The sequence below is a fragment of the Macaca thibetana genome, chromosome 13, assembly GCF_024542745.1.
Source record: "Macaca thibetana thibetana isolate TM-01 chromosome 13, ASM2454274v1, whole genome shotgun sequence".
NCBI classification, from domain to species: domain Eukaryota; kingdom Metazoa; phylum Chordata; class Mammalia; order Primates; family Cercopithecidae; genus Macaca; species Macaca thibetana.
In genome coordinates this window covers 82464084-82487909 of record NC_065590.1, presented here as the reverse complement: position 1 = coordinate 82487909, position 23826 = coordinate 82464084, and the positions used below count along the sequence as shown (strand labels likewise).

The 23826-nt window shown below is 45.6% G+C and overlaps 3 protein-coding genes across 8 annotated transcripts in view; 1 reads left to right on the top strand and 2 right to left on the bottom strand.

Moving 5' to 3' along the window:
• The window catches only part of PTRHD1 (peptidyl-tRNA hydrolase domain containing 1), a 385343-nt gene that overhangs the window by 2149 nt on the left and 359368 nt on the right, over positions 1-23826 (bottom strand). Inside the window, exon 2 of one of the 2 annotated variants that reach the window (XM_050753691.1) lies at positions 1022-1287. In XM_050753691.1, coding sequence (XP_050609648.1) covers positions 1022-1273 — 252 coding nt within the window. In that variant the 5' untranslated portion in view covers positions 1274-1287. The remainder of the gene's footprint in view (positions 1-1021; positions 1288-23826) is intronic. The other variant, XM_050753690.1, reaches the window with a different exon arrangement.
• On the top strand, positions 1248-18511 carry CENPO (centromere protein O). 2 transcript variants are annotated; one of them, XM_050753672.1, is made up of 7 exons: positions 1248-1416; positions 1750-1863; positions 9403-9572; positions 14838-14955; positions 15947-16206; positions 17094-17265; positions 18343-18511. In XM_050753672.1, the coding sequence occupies exons 2-7, from the start codon at positions 1818-1820 to the stop codon at positions 18474-18476; spliced, it is 900 nt and encodes a 299-aa protein (XP_050609629.1). In that variant the 5' UTR covers positions 1248-1416; positions 1750-1817; the 3' UTR covers positions 18477-18511. The 2 variants fall into 2 exon arrangements, with proteins under 2 accessions (XP_050609629.1, XP_050609630.1); XM_050753673.1 differs by having other exon boundaries at positions 1253-1397.
• ADCY3 (adenylate cyclase 3) overlaps positions 20072-23826 on the bottom strand; it is a 101615-nt gene continuing 97860 nt past the window's right edge. For all 4 annotated transcript variants that reach the window (XM_050753592.1, XM_050753589.1, XM_050753590.1 and 1 more), the window contains exons 19-22: positions 23441-23560; positions 22448-22571; positions 21672-21796; positions 20072-21052 (exon numbers count right to left, since the gene is read on the bottom strand). In XM_050753592.1, the coding sequence (XP_050609549.1) occupies positions 20870-21052; positions 21672-21796; positions 22448-22571; positions 23441-23560 (552 nt within the window). In that variant the 3' untranslated portion in view covers positions 20072-20869. The remainder of the gene's footprint in view (positions 21053-21671; positions 21797-22447; positions 22572-23440; positions 23561-23826) is intronic.

Sequence of the window (23826 nt, the reverse complement as noted above, 5' to 3'; positions counted from 1 at the left end):
CTGTACATATAGTTCAGTTAGCTTCGCATCATGAGCACTCTTCCAGACCACTAAATATGCTTCAAAAACATAAGGGCTCCCATGAATATCCCTGTGCAAAGCTCTTTGGGTCCATCTGATTATTTTCTTAGGCTACATCTCTAGCAGCAGGAGAGACAGGTCAAAGGGTAAGGGTGAGATTTGTTTGGTTATCTGCAAACAGAACTTGACTGCTATTTTAAAAGGTGCACAGGCCGGGCGCGGTGGCTCAAGCCTGTAATCCCAGCACTTTGGGAGGCCCAGGAGGGCGGATCACAAGGTCAGGAGATCGAGACCATCCTGGCTGACACGGTGAAACCCCGTCTCTACTAAAAAATACAAAAAACTAGCCGGGCGAGGTGGCGGGCGCCTGTAGTCCCAGCTACTGGGGAGGCTGAGGCAGGAGAATTGCGTGAACCCGGGAGGCGGAGCCTGCAGTGAGCTGAGATCCGGCCACTGCACTCCAGCCTGGGCGGCAGAGCGAGACTCCGTCTCAAAAAAAAAAAAAAAAAAAAAAAAAAAGGTGCACCGATTTACACCCCTGGTGACTGGTCTATCTGAAGCTAGGTTCAAATAAGGCTTTTAGTGTTTATTTTCAAATACTTTGGCGTCCTACCCAGGTAAATACTCAGTTTGACTTCACTTTGCACTGTCCCCACGGCGAGAAGGAGCTCGCTCTGTCCCCTCGGGCTCGGTTTTGCTGGAGGACAGCACTTTGGGGCATGGCTTTAAAAGGTCGGCCAGTGCACAGGCGGAACGGCGGGGACACAGGCGGCACCACTTCACCGCGAGCCCAGAAGGGGGCGGACGACTGCTCTCCACTCTTCACACAGTCAGGCCCTCCCCAACGGCGCACCTCCAGGGAAATAGCTCCAGTCTAAATGTTAACGATCATCCCAACCCCCGCCGCACCCACTCCCCGCAGCTAGGCCTTCGGACCGAAGATCACACCCACTTCCGCCCTCGACGTCTCAGCACCTCCCCCTCCGCCCGAGTGCCTCACCTCAAGGACCACTTTGCGCATGCGCCCCAGCTCTTGGAGGTAAGCGGTGGTGTGCGGGTGGTCGCGGTGAGTGTGCAAGGCCGCGGTGGCCGCGTGACAAGCCTGCGCCACCAGTGCGCCCGCCGGCCAGGAGAACGGAGCTTGTGATAGATCCTTTCGTAACACCAAGTATTGTACCAGGACCTGCGGCTCCGCCCCAGAGGCCGCCATCTTCCTCACCACCCGAAAGGCCGGACCTACTCCCCGGTGCATCCTGGGATCAGGGCGGGGCCCTGAGCGCCGCCATGTTTTTGTACGGCAGGATCGCAAAGCACGCCGGGACCGGTTGGCTTGGTTTTGAAGACGTGGATGGCGGGAATTCTCGCCCCTGGCCTGGGTGAGCTAGAAGGGAGAAGGTAGGGGAAAGACCCAGTGTCTGACGGGACCGTGGCCAGGGTGGCGGGCTGAACGGCCTTCTTAAAACTCCTTCCGTAGCTGTGAAGCCTGCTGGACCAGAGTAGCCGGGGCCTCGGGAGCGCGCCGGGGCCGCGGGGTGGGCGCGGGGGTGGGCGTGGACTCTGCTGGCTCGGGCGCTGGGAGAGGGCTGGCGGCTCAGGAAAGGGGATCCTAGCCGTGACGTTTGTGTCATCCGCGGCCCAGGGGTTGTGCCTGAGTGGTGTGTGCCCTGCCGTCTGGGTTTGAATGGGACTAGATGCGATATGACTCTGTTGCCATTTTTCTTTTATCAGCAAGGACATTGAGGTCCCTATCACCGCTTGCCTAGACAACTTCATGGGAAGGCCCTTGGCAATCTGAGATGGAGCAGGCGAACCCTTTACGTCCAGATGGCGAGTCTAAAGGAGGTATTGAGAGGGCCGCCGCCTTCCCCTTCCTCCTGCTGCCCAAAGATGATCCGCAGGCTGAGAGAGCCCTTTCCTCCTGGAGCTGACGTGGGACCTGACCTGTTTGGGAGCAGAATGGTGAAAGGAACTAACATTGAAGACAAAGGGACAGGCAGCCAGGATTATTCGAGGAGGAAAAATGGCTTCGTTTCTAGGCTCCCACCTCTTTTGAAACGGATTAAGTTGCATCCATCATATGCTCAGTGTTTATATTCTGAACTGCGGTTCTAGCCAGGGAGGTTTCTTTCCTCTCCCCGGGGTTTTTGGGCCATTTATGCATTACTCCTGAGGGAGGGCCAGTGCGGGGCAGTGACTGTAGTGTTGGTTAGAACTGGGTTTGAGTCTTGGCTCTGCCATGATAAATAAAGGGCCCTTAGGCAAGTCACTTTGTTCTCTGCCTCTGTTTCTTCATCTAGAAAATGGAGGTGAAAATGGCACGGTAGTTGTAGTTGTGGAAAAAGTATTTCTTTTGTGGTGGAATAGTATTTAATTCAAACTTTTCAAGTGAAGCATTTAGCACATGTCTAATATATAGGAAATAATGAAAGGCTTTGTAAGTGTCTTAAAAAGTAGAAAGTGTTTAAAGAATTAATTGTTAGAGTTGCTTAGAATTATGAAACTATTACTTAGTCCTTAGTCAATCCTTTGGAAACTGAGATTTGCATCTGAATTTCTGTCCAGAAGGAAGTTGCTTTCTTCTTTAGTGCCCGGTAATATTTGTGGACAGTTCTGGTTTTGTGTTGCTTTATGTCCTGTGCTATTAATACTTTTTAGAACTTTGGCATACTTAAGCCTGATGCCTAAATCCAGAGGGTTCTACGTTAGTACTTTGGGAAAGCTTGCCATAAAACCCAACTTTAAAAATAACTCTATAGTTTTAAAAAGAATTCTGAGTTTGTCAGTGAATTTGGTGATCCCGTTTTTCTCTGGGCCATCATTATCATTGATAACTATGAAGTAGCTATATTCAGCTTAAGATGACTTAAGCTGAGACTGTAGATAATAAAAGTATATGGGGTAAGATTTACTGTTACTTTAAGACTAAAAATAAGTTTGGTGACTTTGTGTAGTGGAAACATGCTACACTCAGGAGTAACCTGTTCTCTAGTCCAGGCCTAATTTTGTTTCTATTAAAATAAGCGATGAGGTGGAAGTTTTGGATTATCAAGAGACTTAGACCCGTCTCCTTATTCTCTACCGAAAACAATATTTAAACATTTAGCTGTTACCCATACTGGTTTTCTCCCTCTGCTTGGGTGATTTCAGCTTTTGGTTTATTATTTGAATTGTCCCCACTCATTTCGGAAGGAAGGACATGGAATTTTAGTTGCAACCAGATTATTTATTCGAATAGGCAGGGATTTTGACTTTTTTTGTAACCTTTTTTTGGGACAAAGCTGACTGGCTAGGGTGACATGTCATAACTTCCAAGGTAAAGCAGGCCCAGCAGATACACTCCCTCTTTTCTCTAGTAGCAACGCTAAACAGCAACGCTGCCCCCTTGGTGTAGAGGGGATCAGGTCCGTAAAGAAGCTGGGCAGGTTTGAAAGCCTGAGAGGAGAACTGTGTGGAAATGCCTAGAGAAGCAGCAGCATGATACTGTTTTGAACACCTACTTATCTCAGAAACTTTGGGAACATTGATATCTCCTGTTTTAGTAATGTAGAATTTCCATAAAGGAGAATTTGGTCAGGCATCTCCTGTACCACCCTAAATTAATCTATGTGTGTGTGCTTTTCAGATCACCTCCTGGTTGGACAGTAAATAATTTTTGTAAGCTCCATTGAAGACAGGGACATCATTTTGCCACTGTAGTATGAATAACTTCCGGCACGGTCCTTGGTCCATAGAAGATTCTCAATACATAGTTGTTGGATAAATAGAGACTTGTGAATAAAGCAGTTAATCACATTCTAATTGTTAGGACTAATTTATTTAATTTGAATTTTGGTTTTTCACGATTATTATTGTAGTATTGTGGATTTTTCTGTGGACATGAGCCAAGTGAATGTAATCTCCAAGAGTGTCATGCTTGGTTGTCTGTGTTTCAGTAAATATTTCTGGGGTGTTGGCCAGGCGTGGTGGCTCACACCTGTAATCCCAGCACTTTGGGAGGCCAAAGCGGGCGGATCACAAGGTCAGGAGTTCAAGACCAGCCTGGCCAACATAGTGAAACCCCATCTCTACTAAATATAAAAATTAGCCGGGCATGGTGGCACGTGCCTGTAGTCACAGCTAATCAGGAGGCTGAAGCAGGAGAATTGCTTGAACCTGGGAGGTGGAGGTTGCAGTGAGCTGAGATCGCGCCACTGCACTCCAGCTTGGGCAACAGAGTAAGACTTCGTCTCAAACAAACAAACATTTCCGGAGTGTTTACTATGTGTCAGACATTGTGCTAGGGTTAAAGGATCCATGGGTGAACACAAATGCACACGGCCCCTGATTTTGGAGCTTTAAGGTTCAGCGGGAAAGATAAGCAAATCAAATAATCTCACTAATGAATATACAATTAAAAGTATAGTGGCCGGGTGCGGTGGCTCACACCTGTAATCCTAGCACTTTGGGAAGCCGAAGTGGGAGGATCGCTTGAGCTCAGGAGTTTGAGACCAGCCTGGGAAACATAGTGAGACCCCATCTCTTTTATTTAAAAAACAAAAACAAAAAAACTATAGTATTGTCTCAGAAGGATCTTTGAGAGCTTATGAGCTGGCACCTGGCCTTGTTCTGAAGGTGCTGCAAAGGTTTCCCTGAGGAAATGCTGTTTGCACTGAGTGCTAACAAGCTACAGTAGTACAGGTGAAGGTGGGTAAGGGGCAGCTGTGGAAGAGCCTTTGGTGTGCCTGTTGCGGGGTGGGGATCAGGTCAGTAAAGAAGCTGGGCAGGTTTGAGAGCCTGAGAGAAGGCCTGTGTGGAAGTGCCTAGAGAAGGAGCAGCATGATACTGATGAGGGTAGGAAAGATCCAGAGGCCAGTAGGCCTTGTAGGCAGTGTGAAGTCATTGAAAGGCTTTAGCCAGCTGGATGATGCGATCCAGTTTAGATTTTGAAATATGCTTTCAGTGTATGGGCCACCTAGGAAACTTGTAATAGTCCAGAAATGGTGGTAGCTTGAACTACAATGGTGGCATTGCAGATGGGGAAAATGGAAATATTTTAGAGATACTAGGCATGTATATTCAATAGGATTTGGTAATGGATTGGGACTGGGGCAGGAAGAAGGTGTAAGGAAGCAAGTACCTGGTTTACACAGCTGTAAATGGTTCTAGTCACTGAGGGGTTTGGAAGGGGAGATGGTGAATTCAGTCTTGGACATGTTGATTGTCAGGTTCCTGTGAGTCTTCCAAGTAGATACACTGAGAAGGCAGGTGGGTATTCTGCTTTCTCAAGAAGCAGGAGAGAGGTATAAGCTAGAGATACATATTTGCGAGGCATCGACATGTATGGCCGTTAAGGCTGTGGGTAGTGATGAGATTTCTTCTGGAGAGAAGAGGTCTTAGGACTGAGCTCCAGAAAATGTCAGCATTTAATGATCAAGGAGGAGAGTAGGAGCCTGCAAAGCAGAAAGAGGGGTCAGACAGGTAAAATATAAGTGTCACAAAAACAAGTAGTTTGTCTCTTGTTCATCACTACATTCAGTGCCTGAAATAGTGCTCGGCATAAAATAGATGCTTAATAAACATCTGTTGAACAAGGCAAACCAAGAGGCTGGTATGCTAAGATTCAAAGGAAAAGAGGGTTTCATGAAGGTGGTGATCAGCAGAAGCATATAGTGCTGGGAGGTGAGATAAGGGAGCTTGAAAAATGTGCTTTGGGTTCAGCAACATTGACATCACTGTTGATCCTGGAGTAGTTTTGTAAAATAATGGGAACAGAAGTGAGTTTCAAGTGGATTGAGATATGAGTCACAGGCAAGGAAATGGAGAAAGTGAGTACAGGTTGAGCACTGAAAATCCAAAATCTGAAATACTCCAAAATCTGAAGCTTTTTGAGTACTGACATGATGCTCAAAGGAAATGCTTATTTCCAGTTTTGGATTTTCAGATATGGGATGTTCAGCCAGTAAGTATAATGCAAATATTCCCAATTCCGAAATCTGAAACACCTCTAGTCCCAAAACTTTTGGATAAATGATACTCAACTTGCATGGACAACTCTTTTAAGTAGTTTTCCTGGCAAGGAAAGGGGAGAAAAGGGAGATGGTAGCTGAAGGGGATTTGTGGGCAAGAACAGGCCTGTGAGTGTATGAAATGTGTGTATGAGTGTGTGTGTGAGTGTATGAGTGTGTGTGAGTGTATGAAATGTGTGTGTATGAGTGTGTGTGTGAGTGTATGAGTGTGTGTGAGTGTATGAAATGTGTGTGTGTGAGTGTGTGAGTGTATGAGTGTGTATGAGTATATGAAATGTGAGTGTATGAGTGTGTATGAGTATATGAAATGTGAGTGTATGAGTGTGTATGAGTATATGAAATGTGAGTGTATGAGTGTGTATGAGTATATGAAATGTGTGTGTATGAGTGTGTATGAGTATATGAAATGTGAGTGTATGAGTGTGTATGAGTATATGAAATGTGTGTGTATGAGTGTGTATGAGTATATGAAATGTGAGTGTATGAGTGTGTATGAGTATATGAAATGTGAGTGTATGAGTGTGTATGAGTATATGAAATGTGTGTGTATGAGTGTGTATGAGTATATGAAATGTGTGTGTATGAGTGTGTGTGTGAGTGTATGAGTGTGTATGAGTATATGAAATGTGTGTGTATGAGTGTGTGTGTGAGTGTATGAGTGTGTATGAGTATATGAAATGTGAGTGTATGAGTGTGTATGAGTATATGAAATGTGAGTGTATGAGTGTGTATGAGTATATGAAATGTGTGTGTATGAGTGTGTATGAGTATATGAAATGTGTGTGTATGAGTGTGTGTGTGAGTGTATGAGTGTGTATGAGTATATGAAATGTGTGTGTATGAGTGTGTGTGTGAGTGTATGAGTGTGTATGAGTATATGAAATGTGTGTGTATGAGTGTGTATGAGTATATGAAATGTGAGTGTATGAGTGTGTATGAGTATATGAAATGTGTGTGTATGAGTGTGTATGAGTATATGAAATGTGTGTGTATGAGTGTGTATGAGTATATGAAATGTGTGTGTATGAGTGTGTATGAGTATATGAAATGTGAGTGTAGTGTATGAGTGTGTATGAGTATATGAAATGTGTGTGTATGAGTGTGTATGAGTATATGAAATGTGTGTGTATGAGTGTGTATGAGTATATGAAATGTGTGTGTATGAGTGTGTATGAGTATATGAAATGTGTGTGTATGAGTGTGTATGAGTATATGAAATGTGAGTGTATGAGTGTGTATGAGTATATGAAATGTGTGTGTATGAGTGTGTATGAGTATATGAAATGTGAGTGTATGAGTGTGTATGAGTATATGAAATGTGAGTGTATGAGTGTGTATGAGTATATGAAATGTGTGTGTATGAGTGTGTATGAGTATATGAAATGTGTGTGTATGAGTGTGTATGAGTATATGAAATGTGAGTGTATGAGTGTGTATGAGTATATGAAATGTGTGTGTATGAGTGTGTATGAGTATATGAAATGTGTGTGTATGAGTGTGTATGAGTATATGAAATGTGAGTGTATGAGTGTGTATGAGTATATGAAATGTGTGTGTATGAGTGTGTATGAGTATATGAAATGTGTGTGTATGAGTGTGTATGAGTATATGAAATGTGAGTGTATGAGTGTGTATGAGTATATGAAATGTGAGTGTATGAGTGTGTATGAGTATATGAAATGTGAGTGTATGAGTGTGTATGAGTATATGAAATGTGAGTGTATGAGTGTGTATGAGTATATGAAATGTGTGTGTATGAGTGTGTATGAGTATATGAAATGTGAGTGTATGAGTGTGTATGAGTATATGAAATGTGTGTGTATGAGTGTGTATGAGTATATGAAATGTGAGTGTATGAGTGTGTATGAGTATATGAAATGTGAGTGTATGAGTGTGTATGAGTATATGAAATGTGTGTGTATGAGTGTGTATGAGTATATGAAATGTGAGTGTATGAGTGTGTATGAGTATATGAAATGTGTGTGTATGAGTGTGTATGAGTATATGAAATGTGTGTGTATGAGTGTGTATGTTTGAAGACAGTTGAGACTTGAGCGTGTGTGGAAGGGAAATGAACACAGCAGAGAAAAGGGTAACCGATCATCTAGAGTTTCTGAGAAAGCAAGAGGGGATAGGCCTCAATGAGTAAAATAGGATAATTTTGCATATAGTGTGTGTCTGTTTCTATTTGATCTCACCCAATTTTTTTTTTTTTTTTTGAGATGGAGTCTGTCACCCAGGCTGGAGTGCAGTGGCCGGATCTCGGCTCACTGCAAGCTCCGCCTCCTGGGTTCATGCCATTCTCCTGCCTCAGCCTCCCGAGTAGCTGGGACTACAGGTGCCCGCCACCATGCCCAGCTAATTTTTTGTGTTTTTAGTAGAGACAGGGTTTCACCATGTTAGCCAGGGTGGTCTTGATGTCCTGACCTCGTGATTCACCAGCCTCGGCCTCCCAAAGTGCTGGGATTACAGGCGTGAGCCACTACACCCGGCCCGATCTCACATAATTTTTTAAATGTTTTTATTAGCGGTAAACACTCTAAGAGGTTTCTAGTCTTAATTCGATAGGTGAATAAGTTTTTGGATTCCATTCCAAGGCAAGGAAAGAAGATTAAGATTTTCATATATGTTTATGCATATGAACCCTACAAAACAGATGCTGGATGTACTTAAGAAGCTCGATTAAATAAAGTCTGGGACTTTCTTTTTTGTTTGTTTGTTTTTTTGAGACAGAGTCTATCTCTGTCCCCCAGGCTGGAGTGCAATGGCGCGATCTCAGCTCACTGCAACCTCTGCCTCCCAGATTCAAACAATTCTCCTGCCTTAGCCTCCCTAGTTGCTGGGATTACAGGCATGCGCCACCACGCCCAGCTAATTTTTTGTAATTTTAATAGAGATAGGGTTTCGCCATGTTGGCCAGGCTGGTCTTGAACTCCTGACCTCAGGTGATCCAACTGCCTCGGCCCCCAAGAGTGCTGAGATTACAAGTGTGAGCCACCGCCCTCAACTGTGAGAGGGCTTCTCTCCAGCCGGTGGTAAAGCTAGAGAATCATCCTTTACACACTAGAGATGTGGATTTGTGGTAAACTGCAGACCTAGATAAGACACTGCTGCCTAATCAGCGTGTGATGGGTCATATCCTTTCTCGGGCTCTCTTTGAAGAGGATCCTGTTTTACATCACTCTTCAACCTAGGAGGCTGAAGATCTTTGATTTCAATTGTTAGCTCCCCTGCTTTTATAAATTGACAGATATCTAACAATTCAGCTGGCCATAAAGTTCTGGTGAAAAAGAGTCACCTGTTCTTCCCTGAGATACTTCCTGTTGCCACAGTGAGAAATCCTCGGCTTGTAAAATTCTCCTTTTACTCTCCTTAGGTGTTTTAGCTCACTTGGAAAGGCTAGAGAACCAAACGAGCAGATCCCGTAAACGGTCTGAAGAGCCGCAGAGCGCGCAGGCCCAGGAACGTGTTCTTGGAACCAAGATTCAGAAACTAAGGCGTCTGCGAGATGATCCGAGGGCTGCGGTGCGGCACCAGCGAGGCAGCGTGAGTAGAAGGGTGGTGTCAGCAGCTCCTTTAGAGTATAATGAACAAATGTGATTTGGGAATTGGTGAATTGGCAATTTTTAATAATGTGTTTTACTTGTGATCTTACTGGATTGATTGTAGTCCTTGATCCCTCAAATGATCAAACTTGTGGAGTTTGGCCAGGCGCGGTGGCTCATGCCTGTAATCCCACACTTTGAAAGGCCGAGGCAGGCCTATCACCTGTGGTCAGGTGTTTTGAGACCAGCCTGGCTAACATGGCGAAAACCTGTCTCTACTAGAAATACAAAAATTAGCCGGGCGTGGTGGCACGTGCCCGTAATCCCAGCTACTCAGGAGACTGAGGCACGAGCATTGCACCTGGGAGGCGGAGGTTCCAGTGAGCTGAGATCGAGCCACTGCACTCCAGCCTGGGAAACAGAGCGAGACTCCGTCTCAAAAAAAAAAAAAAATCCTGTAGAGTTACAGTGAATATCACCTAACATTGGTCAGGCACTACTGGTAAGCCAGGCAAGTTCTTCCTGCCAGGTTCTTAACCTGCCCTAATAAACACCTAAGTTTGTTACCTCAATCATAAACATATTAGGTATATACCTAGTAGAATTACTGGGTCATACGATATGCATATTAGGTTTAGTAAATACTGCCAGTTTTTGAAAGTGATTGTACTAGTTTTACATTCCCAGCAATAGTTGTATAAGTTTTCCATTGTTTTGCATTTTTACCAGTACTTGTAGTGGCTTGCCTTGAGTTGTTGATACTTTAGTCATTAGTGACATCTGTCACCCAGACTCAACCTCCTAGGGAGCTTGACCCTTCCCTTTTTTCAGTTATCTCTCTAGCCTAGGTTCAGTCAGCAAGACCTATCAGATTTTTCTTTTATATAGTCTTTGTCCTTCCTCCATTGCCACAGCTCAAATATTAGCCATATATGGAGTAAATATCAGGTGATTTGGATACCAGGATTATGACAGTAGTCTGCCAGTTGGTGCATCTTCTTGTATTTCTGCTTTTCCAATAAATCCTGCACAGCCAAGAAAATGCTTCATGAAACACCGCACCATTGCTCTGCTCAAAAGCCATCAACAACCCTTAATTGCCCATGGGATATCAGCCTTCCTCCCCGTCTTCCTTTTCCACCTATATCTCTCTTCCTTCCTCCCTTCTTCCTTTTTTTTTTTAAATTGTAATATATATAAAGTGCACAAATCTGATGGACTTTGTTACAAAGTTAGCACAACCAGGTAACTACAACAGTGATTCAAGTATAGAGCATTACCAGTACCCCAGAAGCCTCCAGTTTGCCTCTTCTAGTTATATCTCTTAAGGTACCCACTATTCTGATTTCTGTCACCATACATAGGTTTTACCTGATTTTGAACTTTATATAAATGTTAAAAAGCACTAACTCTTACGTCTGGTTTCTTTTGCTGAATGTTATGACTGAGATTCACCTACACTTTGCTTATAGTAGTCATTTTTTTTATTGCTATATAGCAATTCTATTTTATGAGTATACTACAACTTGTTTACCCATTCTACTGTGATGACATTTGGGTTATTGGGGTTATTTCACTTTGGGATCATTATGAATGTTGTCACTATTAACATTTTGTGTGTTTCTGTCCTTTGGTATAAAAATATACACTTATATATTGGGTGTATGCCTAGTAGAATTGTTGGTTAGTAGGATATGCGTATTAGGTTTAGAAAATTCTGGCAGTTTTTGAAAGTGATTATATCGCCGGGCGCGGTGGCTCACGCCTGTAATCCCAGCACTTTGGGAGGCCGAGGCGGGCGGATCACAAGGTCAGGAGATCGAGACCACGGTGAAACCCCGTCTCTACTAAAAATACAAAAAATTAGCCGGGCGCGGTTGTGGGCGCCTGTAGTCCCAGCTACTCGGGAGGCTGAGGCAGGAGAATGGCGTAAACCCGGGAGGCGGAGCTTGCAGTGAGCCGAGATCGCGCCACTGCACTCCAGCCTGGGCGACAGAGCGAGACTCCGTCTCAAAAAAAAAAAAAAAAAAAAAAAAAAAGTGATTATATCACTTTTACATTCCCAGCAATAGTGTTCAAGATTTCCATTGTTTTGCATTTTTACCAATACTTGCTATTGTCAGTTTTTAAAATTTGCCATTCTGGTGGGAGTGTAATAATATCTCGTTTTGGATTGAATTTGCATTTGCTTCATAACCAGTGTTGGGGAATCCCTGTATTGAACATTTGAAAATCTTCTGTTGCGAAGTGTGCTTTTTTCAAGGCTTTTGTGAACTTTTTATTAGGATGTCCATCTATTAAATTGTAGAAATCTTTACATATTTTGAATGAGTTCTTTGTTGGGTATCTGTATTAGAGTCTTCCTTAGACTGTGGCTTGTCTTTTCATTCTCTAATGGTGTCTTGCGATGAAAATCTTTGTTTTAATGAAGTTTGATTTAGGAATTAAACTTTATTCTTAGTGCCCTTGTTTCTTGTTCAATAAATCTTTGTCTAACTTAAGATCATGCTGATCTTTTCCTGGTGTTTCCTATTTTATTTTTTGTTTGTTTTTAAGACAGAGTCTCACTTTGTTGCCCAGGCTGGAGTGTAGTGGCACGATCCGGCACCCTCCGCCTCCTGGGTTCAGGCGATTCTTCTGCCCCAGCCTCCCGAGTAGGTGGGATTATGGGCATGTGCCTGGTTAATTTTGGTATTTTTAGTAGAGACGGGGTTTCACCATGTTGGCCAGGCTGGTCTCGAACTCCTGACCTCAGGTGGTCCACCCACCTCAGCCTCCCAAAATGCTGGGATTACAGGTGTGAGCCACCGCACCCGGCTTTTTTATTTCTAGTTTGCCAAGAGTTTTAATCATGATATTATGCTATTAAATTTTATCAGATATTTTTACTGCATATATTAAGGGAATCATGTTTTCTCCCTTATTAATTTGTTATATATTGATTGCTGTTTAAATGATAAATTGCCCTCACATTCTCATAGTAAACCTTATTTGGTTTGATGTATTATCTTTTTAATATAATTCTAAATCTGACTTGCTGATATTAGTTATTAGAACTTTTGCATCTAAATTCATGAGAGAGATTGCCCTATGATTTTTTTGTAATAACTTTGTCAGGTTTTGGCATCAAGTTTTATGTTGCTCTTAGAGACATTTTCCTTTTTTTTTTTCTATTCTTTGAAAGACTTTATATACTATTGGTGTTATTTTTTCTTACATTTTGTTAAGGAATTCCCCGGTGAAGCTCTTTGGGCCTTCTCTGTGGGAAGGTTTTAATTTCTGATCCGATTTCTTTGATCAGCATAAGCTGTTCAGATTTCCTGTTTCTTCTTGGGTCACTTTTGGTATGTTGCATTTTGCAGTTTGTTCATTTTATGTAAACTCACATTTAAAGTTTGAAATTTTTTTTTTTTTTTTTTTGAGACGGAGTCTCGCTATGTTGCCCAGGCTGGAGTGCAGTGGGGTTTTTTTGTTCGTTTGTTTGTTGTTGTTTTTTTTAAATTCAATGATGAGTATTGTGTATGAAAAAATATATGGAGGCCAGGTGCAGTGGCTCACACCTGTAATCCCAGCACTTTGGGAGGCCAAGGTGGGTGGACCACCTGAGGTCAGGAGTTCGAGACCAGCCTGGCCAACATGGTGAAACCCCATCTCTACTGAAAATACAAAAATTAGCCAGGTGTGGTGGTGGGTGTCCGTAATCCCAGCTACTCCAGAGGCTGAGGCAGGAGAATCACTTGAACCCGGGAGGCAGAAGTTGCAGTGAGCCAAGATCGAGCCATTGTACTCCAGCCTGGGTAACAAGAGCAAAACTCGGTCTGGAAAAAATAAAGGAAGGGAACGGGAGGTGAGGGGAGGCGATATGGGTTCTGAGTATGTTATCTTCCTCCAGAGGAAATTTTAGTTTTTCTGGCAAGTAGATAGCATATGGGCACATCACCTTTATTCAGTTGAAGTGGTCTGTTTCCGGTTTCCATTGCTCCTAGGGCATAGGTTTTTTTAGGACCTTCAACTGAAGGTTTGGGAGTGTGTTGGAGACGGGTCTATTAAGGCTCCTCTTCCCTGGCAGGCCCTGAAATCCACATTTTGTTCTAGCAAAATCTCTGCTTGGCTTTTTTCCCCTTTAGCAGCTTATTTTTTTTTGAGACAGAGTCTCGCTCTGTCGCCCAGGCTAGAGTGCAGTGGCACAATCTCGGCTCACTGAAACCTCCACCTCCCGGATTCAAGCAATTCTCCTTCCTGCCTCAGCCTCCTGTGTAGCTGGGGTCACAGGTGCACGCCACCACACCCGGCTAATTTTTGTATTTTTAGCAGAAACAGGGTTTCACCATGTTGGTCAGGCTGGTCTCAAACTCCTAACCTCGTGATCCACCCACCTCAGCCTCCCAAAGTGCTGGGATTACAGGCGGGAGCCACTGTGCCGGGCTGAGCAGCTTCTTTCCATGTGGTTTCTCAGTCCCCAGTCACACCTGTGCAGTTTAGGAATTAGCAAATGCCGGGAGGGCAGATTGCAAGCAAAACGTTGAGTTCCATTTTCTATGGGATCTTGGCCCATAGAAAGTCTGCTTTGATGCCATTAATGTCCGGGGTTTATTCCGTATGGGACTGCTGTGGAGTCTAGCTTACGCCTTTCTATGTGGCCCAGTGTGCCTTGCCTGTGAATAAGGAAATGCTCTGAGGCCAGAGGCTGCAGGGAAGCCAGCTGACTTCAGAGCATTTGTCACTCTTCTCCAATCCTGGCTATTTGGATCCTTGTGGAATGCCTTCAAACCATTTGCTCTCTTTGCTTGCCTATTTCTTTTTGGTATTTTATCCACCTTGCGTAGTTGTTCTCAGAGGGCAGGTTGGCCTGGTACCTTCTGCTGGGCTATAACTAGCAGCGTAAGCCTTGGAGCCCTGGCATTTGAAACCCCACACTGTCCAAGCCCAACTTACCCAGCCTTGCCTCTTCACAGCCACCTGTTTTGTCCACCCTGTGCTTAGCCTAGACTTTCCACACAACCTTTTCTTGCTACTCTCTCAGTTCTCTCCACCCATCAAATCTGAATTGTTCTTCAGACCCATACAATCTCCACTTCTGATTCCTGGCATTGTGACCCATGAGATTCTTCCTCTGCTGTAAACTCATAGCAATAACTGGCCGGCCACTGTAGCATTGATGTATCATATCATGTGCCCTGCATTTAGCTTTTATCCAGTTGGGTGAGGGTGGGGACGTTGTGGTGCACACCTTTGTACCTAGATTGATTTGCTGCATATCTTGCAGGTGAAAGCATGTATTGCCAATGTAGAACCCAACCGAACAGTGGAGGTCAATGAGCAAGAAGCATTGGAAGAGAAACTGGAAAACGTGAAAGCCATTCTGCAGGCGTATCATTTTACAGGTTTCGTTTGTTTTTTTAACCTAATTTAGTCTGGGTCTGTCTCTAGTGAGTTTGCTGATGTGTTATCAGTCCTGGACTTATTTCATAATTTATAGTATTTTACACCCTCTGCCCTCATCTCTCTCTCTCTGTCTCACACACACACACACACACAGACACAGACACAGCTGACATGCTATTTGTAGGCCTATCTTCACCTACAAGATTGGCTTCTTTGTACAGCAGCTGAGTTGGTGGCTGGCTTATTCCATTCATTTTAACAGTTTGTCATGTGCCAGACCCTGTACTATAACTGCCTTTACTGCTGGCTTGTTTTATGCTGCTAGTGAAATAGTTTGAACTTCTCAAGTCTCTGTTTCACCATAAGTAGGGATTTATTCTCCCGTCTATGCCACAAGATAATTGTGGGAAGAACTGGGGACTATGACAAATTATTTCACACTCAGAAAAAAAGAATAGCTATAAATTAAATTTTTGGCCTTGCACAGTGGCTCATGCCTGTAATCCCATCACTTTGGGAGGCTGAGGCAGGATTACTTAAGTCCAGGAGTTCGAGACCAGCCTGGGCAACATAGCAAGATCTCATTTCTACTAAAAATTAAAAAATGAGCCAGGTGAGGTAGCACGCGCTTGTGGTCCCAGCTATTCGGGAGGCCGAGATGGGAGGATTGCTTAAGCCCAGGAAGTTGAGATTGCAGTGAGCTGAGATCGTGCCACTGCTCTCCGGCCTAAAAAAAAAAATCCAGAAAAATTTCTCAATAATTTGACATTTAGGATGTTTTTTCATTTTTACCATTCTTCCATGGTTTGAACAACTCAGTCTCAAAGTGAGCCGGAGTCAAGGGGAAGAATGAGCCTATGATACTCATTCAGCAAACATTTGTTTACAAAGTATACATATTCTGGGCACTGTGGAAGCTACTGGAGGCACAGATGAGTAAGATGTCACCTTGGCCTGCTGTCTGTTGAGGTGTCTTCTCGTTTGCCTCAGGCCTCAGTGGTAAGCTGACCAGCCGAGGAGTTTGTGTCTGCATCAATACTGCTTTTGAGGGGAACCTATTGGATTCCTATTTTGTGGACCTTGTCATACAGAAACCACTCCGGATACATCACCATTCAGTTCCAGTCTTCATTCCTCTGGAAGAAATAGCTGCAAAATACTTACAGACCAACATCCAGCACTTCCTGTTCAGTCTCTGCGAGTACCTGAATGCTTACTCTGGGAGGAAGTACCAGGCAGACCGGCTTCAGGTATCTCTCTGGGATGTTATATGCCTCATTTGTGGGCCCAAGATAAAAGGGGAAAGGGGGGATGTTTTTTGTATTTTCAGTGTTTCCTAACTCTGCATTAGCAGTTTGACCATTACCTTTCCGATGCTGCTTCTTTATATAAAAGCACTATCCCACCCTCTTTTCTTTTGAAACTCTGGATGGCTTTGAAGCTTGGGTACTGGTTAAAGGATTATGCACCCCTGAATGGTGGTCTTCAAGCTTTTATCATAAGATTGTACAGAGTGCAGTTGCTATACTTTTGATTCAACAAGGATTTATAGAGTGCCTGCTACGTACCGTACCAAGTGCCTTGCTGAACCTTGGGTATAGATCTCATTAGAAAGAGAAGGATTTCTGCAGTGCCATGGAAGAATGCTGTCCAACTTCCCCTAAACTCTAGCCTACCTTTTTGGGTTGCAGTGGAGCTAAGTTTGGGTGAAAAAAGTAGTTGGGAAATGAATGCAGATGGCTGTAAGTGACTCCTACGAGCTTAGCATTTCCCCCTCTATGTATTTGGAATCACCCTGCAGCTCTCAGTTGCAGGTTTAACTTAAATTGAAATGTGGATGCAGTCATGAAGCATCTTAGCCATGTAACGTCAGTGAAGTTTTTGCAGCAACAGTCTCTTGTGGAGCTGTACCCCTGGCCATTTAGGCCTGTAGGGCTTTGCGGGCTGCCACTGACTCTTAGTTATCTTACACATCTTTTTCATTAGTCCTTTTTTCAGAACTTTTTCTGTCCCTCATTTATTTCTCTGAAATGTAATTGATGGGCCTCTTTTTGGTTGACATAATTGAAGTGTCAGTAAACACCACCTTTGGAACTGTAGTCATCCTGTACTTCGTTTTGTTCCTCACCCCTCTTAGAGTGACTTTGCAGCCCTCCTGACTGGGCCCTTGCAGAGAAACCCACTGTGTAACTTGCTGTCATTTACTTACAAACTGGACCCAGGCGGTCAGTCCTTCCCGTTCTGTGCTAGATTGCTGTATAAGGATCTCACAGCAACTCTTCCCACTGACGTCACCGTGACATGTCAAGGTAAGAAGGGTGCCTTGGTGCAGCAATTCTCATATCCCAGTTTATTCTAGTGAAGCAGGGAAAACAGGTAGAATCCATGAAGTAGGCCTCTTGAGACACTTTCTCTTTTTATATATAAGCTATGTGTTATTCAGACTGCTAAGACAGAACATTCTTTTTTTTTTTTTTTTTTTTTTGGAGACAGAGTCTGGCTCTGTTGCCCAGGCTGGAGTGCAGTGGCGCAGTCTTGGCTTACTGCAAGCTCCACCTCCTGGGTTGACGCCATTCTCCTGCCTCAGCCTCCTGAGTAGCTGGGACTACAGGCGCCCACCACCACGCCCGGCTAATTTTTTTGTATTTTTTAGTAGAGACGGGTTTTCACCGTGTTAACCAGGATGGTCTTGATATTCTGACCTCGTGATCTGCCTGCCTTGGCCTCCCAGGGTACTGGGATTACAGGTGTGAGCCACCGCACCCGGCCAGAACATTCTTGTTTCTACCAATCTTTTCCTTCCTCTTTGTAAATAGTAAACATGATTGTCCCCATTTTCCCTCCTCCTTTGCCCACCCACCTCTGCCAGTGTTCTTGCAGCCTATGATTGTTTTCATTGGGGGCCCTGCTTCAGGAAAGACACCTAATGATAAGGCTGAGTCATGGGTCAGTTATGGTGAATGGAGCCAGAAGACTCATTTCACTACGAAGACAAATGGACGTGACGTGTCAGCACACACTTACTCCTCCCTATGGAGCAGTCTCTTAAATGGAAATTCTTCCAGACTGGCTGAGAGACTTTTTGGTGAACCTGTTTCAGTTAAATGTGACATGGGCAATAATGAAAAATTGGGTACAATGTTTTTAGGAGGCAGAAATTTTGAAGCTGCCCCAGATTTCACACCATTGGTCTTTGATTTCTCTGGGCAGTCTGATTCAAGTCCCTAGTCTCTAGATTGCATTGGTCCAATAAGGGGCAGCCTCTCTCAGTGTGGAACCCCCCCCCCCACCAAAAAAAACTGTATGGGTCCAGTGGGTCCAGAATATCAGTGATCCAGGCTCCGATTCCCCCAGCTGAATGAGATTGGTGGAATCTTTCTTTTTAGGAGGGGAAGCATTATCCACTTCATGGGAGGAGCAACGAGCATCTCATGAAACTCTGTTCTGTACGAAGCCCCTGCATCAAGTGTTTGCCTCATTTGCAAGAAGAGAAAAGTTGGAGATGAGTCTGGTCTCCTAATAGATTGTTTTCACTGCACTGGGAACACCTCAGAGGTAAGTAACCAGTACTGAAGACAGTACCAGGCAGGTGGGGCCCACCCTTCCGATGAAAAGAGATACCTACCTTTTCATCTGGATAGAAGAGCAGGTTTGAGTATAGACACTGGCATTTTTGAACAGTTCCCATGATCTCCTGGTCACTTCTTAAAATGCTCAAGATCATGTTTTTTAAAGGTGTTAATTGATCATACATTTTAGTTGAAAATCATTTGTGGGGCAATAAAAGCCTTTTTTTTTTTTTTTTTGAGACGGAGTCTTGCTCTGTCACCCAGGCTGGAGTGCAGTGGCCGGATCTCAACTCACTACAAGCTCCGCCTCCCGGGTTTATGCCATTCTCCTGCCTCAGCCTCCCGAGTAGCTGGGACTACAGGCGCCCGCCACCACACCCGGCTAGTTTTTTGTATTTTTTTAGTAGAGATGGGGTTTCACCGTGTTAGCCAGGATGGTCTCGATCTCCTGACCTCGTGATCCGCCCGTCTCAGCCTCCAAAAGTGCTGGGATTACAGGCTTGAGCCACCGCGCCTGGCCAAAAGCCATTTTTTGAAAAAGGTGTATCACTCAAGAAGTACTTATGAAAAAAATATGGAAAACTATCAAATTATTGAGGGCATTGTCACAGTAACTGCTACTAATTTAATGCAAGGAATAGAGACGCCAAAAATCCTAAAATTTTCAAAGGGCTCTCACAGAAATGTAGCACTCCAGACTGCAGTAGCTTGATTGTGTTGAGAAATACTGATATAAATAATGGAAAAACAACCCACATTCACTAATGAAAATAATAAAGACGACCCCATTTTTTTTTTTTAAAGGAAAGTATTTCTAGCTTTTATGGAAGCTTTAAGTAATTTTTCCTCATTTTCCTGTTTGAAACTTTTGAAAAGGAAGTTCTTCGGTGTTTGGTTAGGTGCAGTGTATTCTAGGCCACTGCTTTATAAACATGGTGTGAGAAAGCAGGATAAAATAATCAGCATTCAATCTATCTCATATTTTGTTTTCTAAAACAGTTTAGTAGAGCTCTGAATGTACTAAGAAGTCCTCGCTGAAAAAGCACGGTTAGAAATCTGCCCATAAACTCAGGGGGACTCAGGCGCCCCCTGGGTCTTCCCTCTCCTGCAGGCTCTGAGGTTAGTGTCCTGATTTGCTAGCACCCCTGGTTCCTTGGCATGTGGGTCAGATATGAAGACCTGTGTCTGGCTGACCAGGTTCTCCCGTTTTCATCCCTAGCTCTCCCTTGCCCAGGCACAGATAGGAGTCAGGAGTCATGACTGGCCCAAGGCCACGTTCAGACTTAACCTGCAATGGCCACTTCCTAGACCTCACGGTCATGAAGTAACCTCCATGTGGGAGAGCTCCGGGAACAGTGCAGAGGACTAAAGCCAGCTTGGAGTACGCTTTAGAAGAAAGCAGTTGAAGAATAGTTCCGGGGTACAGTGAGCTATGACGAGACCTTCAAGCTCCTGCCTTCCAGGCCTATGGTGGGGACCAGTGGCATGAGTCAGCAAAGTACAGCACTCCTCAGATAAGTGATATTACCACAGTTTCCACCATCACTTTCAAGTTGAATAAAGCTTTTAATAAAACAGTCTTGTTCTTTATCAATACCTGTAAATTCTCTTAAAGCAGTAGCAAAGGCGACTGTAGCAAGAGCTCAAAAGGCAAGGCAATGTCGGAGTGTATTTAACAGAAGATTAAAAATATAAATGTAGAAGATCTGTTTATATATTTTTCTTTCAGAAATAAACCCCCCCCCTCCCCTGCCAGGTGAAAGGAAATATTGTACTTTCTGCTCTCATGGCTAAGGGGACAGGGGTTCCAGAAGAACCTTTCAAGATGATGAGGAACACCAGGACGAGGGCCATCTCACCTCACTTGGACCACATGGAGACCACCAGGTATCCTGCTTGACCTCCCTTCAGAATGGGAGCAAAACGTTTGCCAGCCATGTCCCGCCCCACCAAGCCCCGTCTGAAGCAGAGCTTCCCCGCCTGTGTTCCCTCCACAGTCCCAGTCAGCCCACTGGCAAAGGCCACTTCGTCCCAGCTCTGCCACCCTTCTGCTCACAGTGGCCAGGGCCCCTCAGGGGCAAGAATGGCAGGGATTGGAACGAGGGCTCTGGAAGGACTGTTCAGCCCTACGCCTAAGACCCCTACGCTGGGGACGCTACAGGCACATGGAGGAATAGCAGGGCCACCCTCAGAGTTTACACATCCATGAACAAACGAAGGCTGAGGAGATTTCTAAACCTAAAGTCCGCGAGTGTGCACTTCAATCCAGGAAGGCCAGGACTTCCTTCAGTTCCAAAAAATAAATTCTCCCTTCCGGTTTGGACTGTTGCAGGCTCGAGGCTGTTCAGGAGTTGTCTACCACCTGGTGGGGCAGTGTGACAGAGGGGCCGTTGGGGAAGGTGGCTGGCTTGTCCCGCCCCTTCAAGAAGAAGGTCAGCAGCTCCCCCTTTCCCTTCACAAAGATGGGGCCTCGCCTCACAAAGCGGAAGCCGTACTCTCGGAGGATGACTTGGGTTTCTTCTACCACCTGTAGAGGGATGGGGAGCAAGAATGTGGCGTTACTGGGGGAGCCTAGACTGAGGGCGGGTGGGGCTTTGGGTGGTTGGAGCTGAGCACTGATCCATGGGTCCCAGGCAGTACAGGGCCCTCAGCACCCTTCCCAAACCTCCCAGGGCCAAGCCCTTCCTTCCACCCCCGGTGAGCAGCGGGTGGGCAGGAGAGCCCTGGAGTGACTGGCTGGGGGCCTCCTCTCGCCCAGAGACTTCTCTCCTAGGACAGCCATGGTCACCCGGGTGGCAGCACTGTTGCCTGGAAACTGCCACTGCCTGCTCTTGTATCCCTTTGCCCCTTTCGTGGAGCTCTTCTGCCAGACCCCACTGAGACAGATCACAAGGTATCGGAAGGTTCATACCCAGAGGCAGGCCATACGCACCCAGAACTTCAGCCCAGATTTTGTGGATGGGTGGGAGCATTTCCTCCTGCGCTGAGGCTAGCTATTGCAGAGACTCCTTTCCACTCACCCCATGCCTCTGCCTGCGGACTTAACTGTTCGGGGCCAGGGTGGGAGGCGGGCACATGGGAAAGCACTGTTCGATTCTGTTCCTGTGCCGAGTCTGAGCACGCGCCGGCTCTGCTGCTGGACGTACCTGGATGTTGCCCATGACCCCCGTGGACTCCATCCTGCTGGCTACATTGACCGTATTGCCCCAGATGTCGTAGTGTGGTTTCCGGGCTCCGATGACCCCAGCCAGAACCCCGCCTTTGTTCATGCCTAGGGTGGAGGCATAAAGTTCAGCACAGCCACAGGCCAAACCTTGTCATGAGCCTCAGAAACCAACTCCTCTTTTATAGAATTTGTCACCAGACCTGTACCACAAAGCTCCTAATTATGTAACACATCATTGTCCTCGTTCAACTTGCCTGTATGCTACTGGAGGGTGGCAGTCACGTCTCCTGTTTATCTGTGTGCTTGGCAGTGTCAGCTGCCACCCCCCCATATGCAGATTTACTCGGCATGGTAGTGACCAGTTCTAATACACCTGGTATTTCAAGTCTCCTGTGACCTCGCTCCGGAATGAGACGCCCTCAGTGGAAGAGCAGGTGATCTGAACTCCTTTCAAAGAGCAGGCTGGTCTGGGAAGCCATGCCCTCAGCAGGCACAGAAACCCCTCTGGAAATGGATCACAAACTCACTTCTCGGCCAGGCAGGCCAGGCTTCTGTTGTAAACAGTACGCACAGTATAGCCTGACCATCACATCAGCTGGGTTTTGGTTTAGTCATCTAGAGGAGTCTGGACTAAAGGTCTTTCAGGTCCCCTCACCCTGTGAGTGCGTGAACCTCCCCACCCGAATGCCTCAGGCCTCCTGTCTCTCCTGGTGGGCCGAGCCCCTGCCACAGGGCAGGCCGGCTGGGGGCGCTCACCTATGCGCAGCATGAAGTTATTGAAGGACTGATTGTTGATGTTGGTGAGCGTATCCTTCATGGCCAGTGCAAAGTCGGCCAGGTCAGCCAGGTGCTGCCAGCGTTCTCTCTCAGACTTGTCCTCCTGTGCCAGGGGACCGTGGAGAAAGTGTCAGGGGCCACTCACCGCAGCAGCCTGCTCTGCTGCCTTCCCTGGCAGTGTTCTGGGGGTGGATTCCCCACAGCTAGATGTTCAAGGCCTGACTTCCCTTCCTCCCACAAAGGAGTCGGCAGCCGCGCTAGCTCCGACTTGCCACTGTGACAGAGTTCACGTAGCAGGTCTAGGCAAAGTCTGGGCAATGGGGGTAGAGGAGACGGATCCGTGAGTCTGACCGCGAGGCGGGCTCCTTCACCTTGGCTGGGCCTGGTCCTTAGGTTTTGTCAAGTTGTCCTTGTTTGGATCCCTCAACTAGGTGATAAGCACTGGAGGGGGTGACCCGCCTTGGACATGTTTCTGTAACCTCATCCATACGATAGAGAGGGCCATGGGATGGTCTTAGAGGTAAAGCAGGATGATGATGTTTTAAGACCAGAGCTTGGGACCAGGGCTCCTACACCCCATTTTCTCTCCTGGTAGCTGAACACAGGTCTAAATTAGCTTAACAAATGAACAGGCTGCCATTGACCAGAGTTCTGAAGGCCACACTTTTTAAATTTCCCTTGTTAACAATTGCTCTCCAGTTCCTATGAAAGCACAGAGCCTTAGGGGGCCTGGCCACAGAACACAACCATCTTAGGTCTGAGCTGTGAACAGCAGGAGTGGTGTGTGTGCTATTTCTCTGCTTGCCAGACTTTCTTAATAAACCCTACTATTTATATTTACATGCTGCTGGTGCTATGTGTCTGGGACTCCTTTGCACAGCAGTTCTTGTTTCCCACATGCTAGGTCTGGGCTGCCAATCTCTTGCCTGGGGGCAGAGCCTCGTCTCCTCTCTGGCTATTGGGGTTAGCTACCTTGTTGGAGCTGGCAAAGCCATTAGTGTTGACGTCAGGGGTGACTCCTGAAGCTGCCATGTACGTGCTGCCAATGGTTTTGATCTTGGTGATCACCCGGAACTTGGGATTGTCCAGGAGCTGGGGCCAGGATTCAGAAAAGAATTGTCAGCAGTCAAGGCAGATGAATGACCCAACCCAGTGACAGATGTACCTGTTTACAAGGACCCCACTAAACCCAAGAGACACTTTCCTATCAAAGTTCTTACTTAGTCTACCGCTCATCTGCCACGTGACCCTGGGAGAACTTCCTGACATTCTGGGCCTCAATTTCCACAACCTCAACACTGACATAAAATCAGTCTCCTAGGCGGGCTGCGCGCGTGTGGAAAAGCATTCTCCCTGGT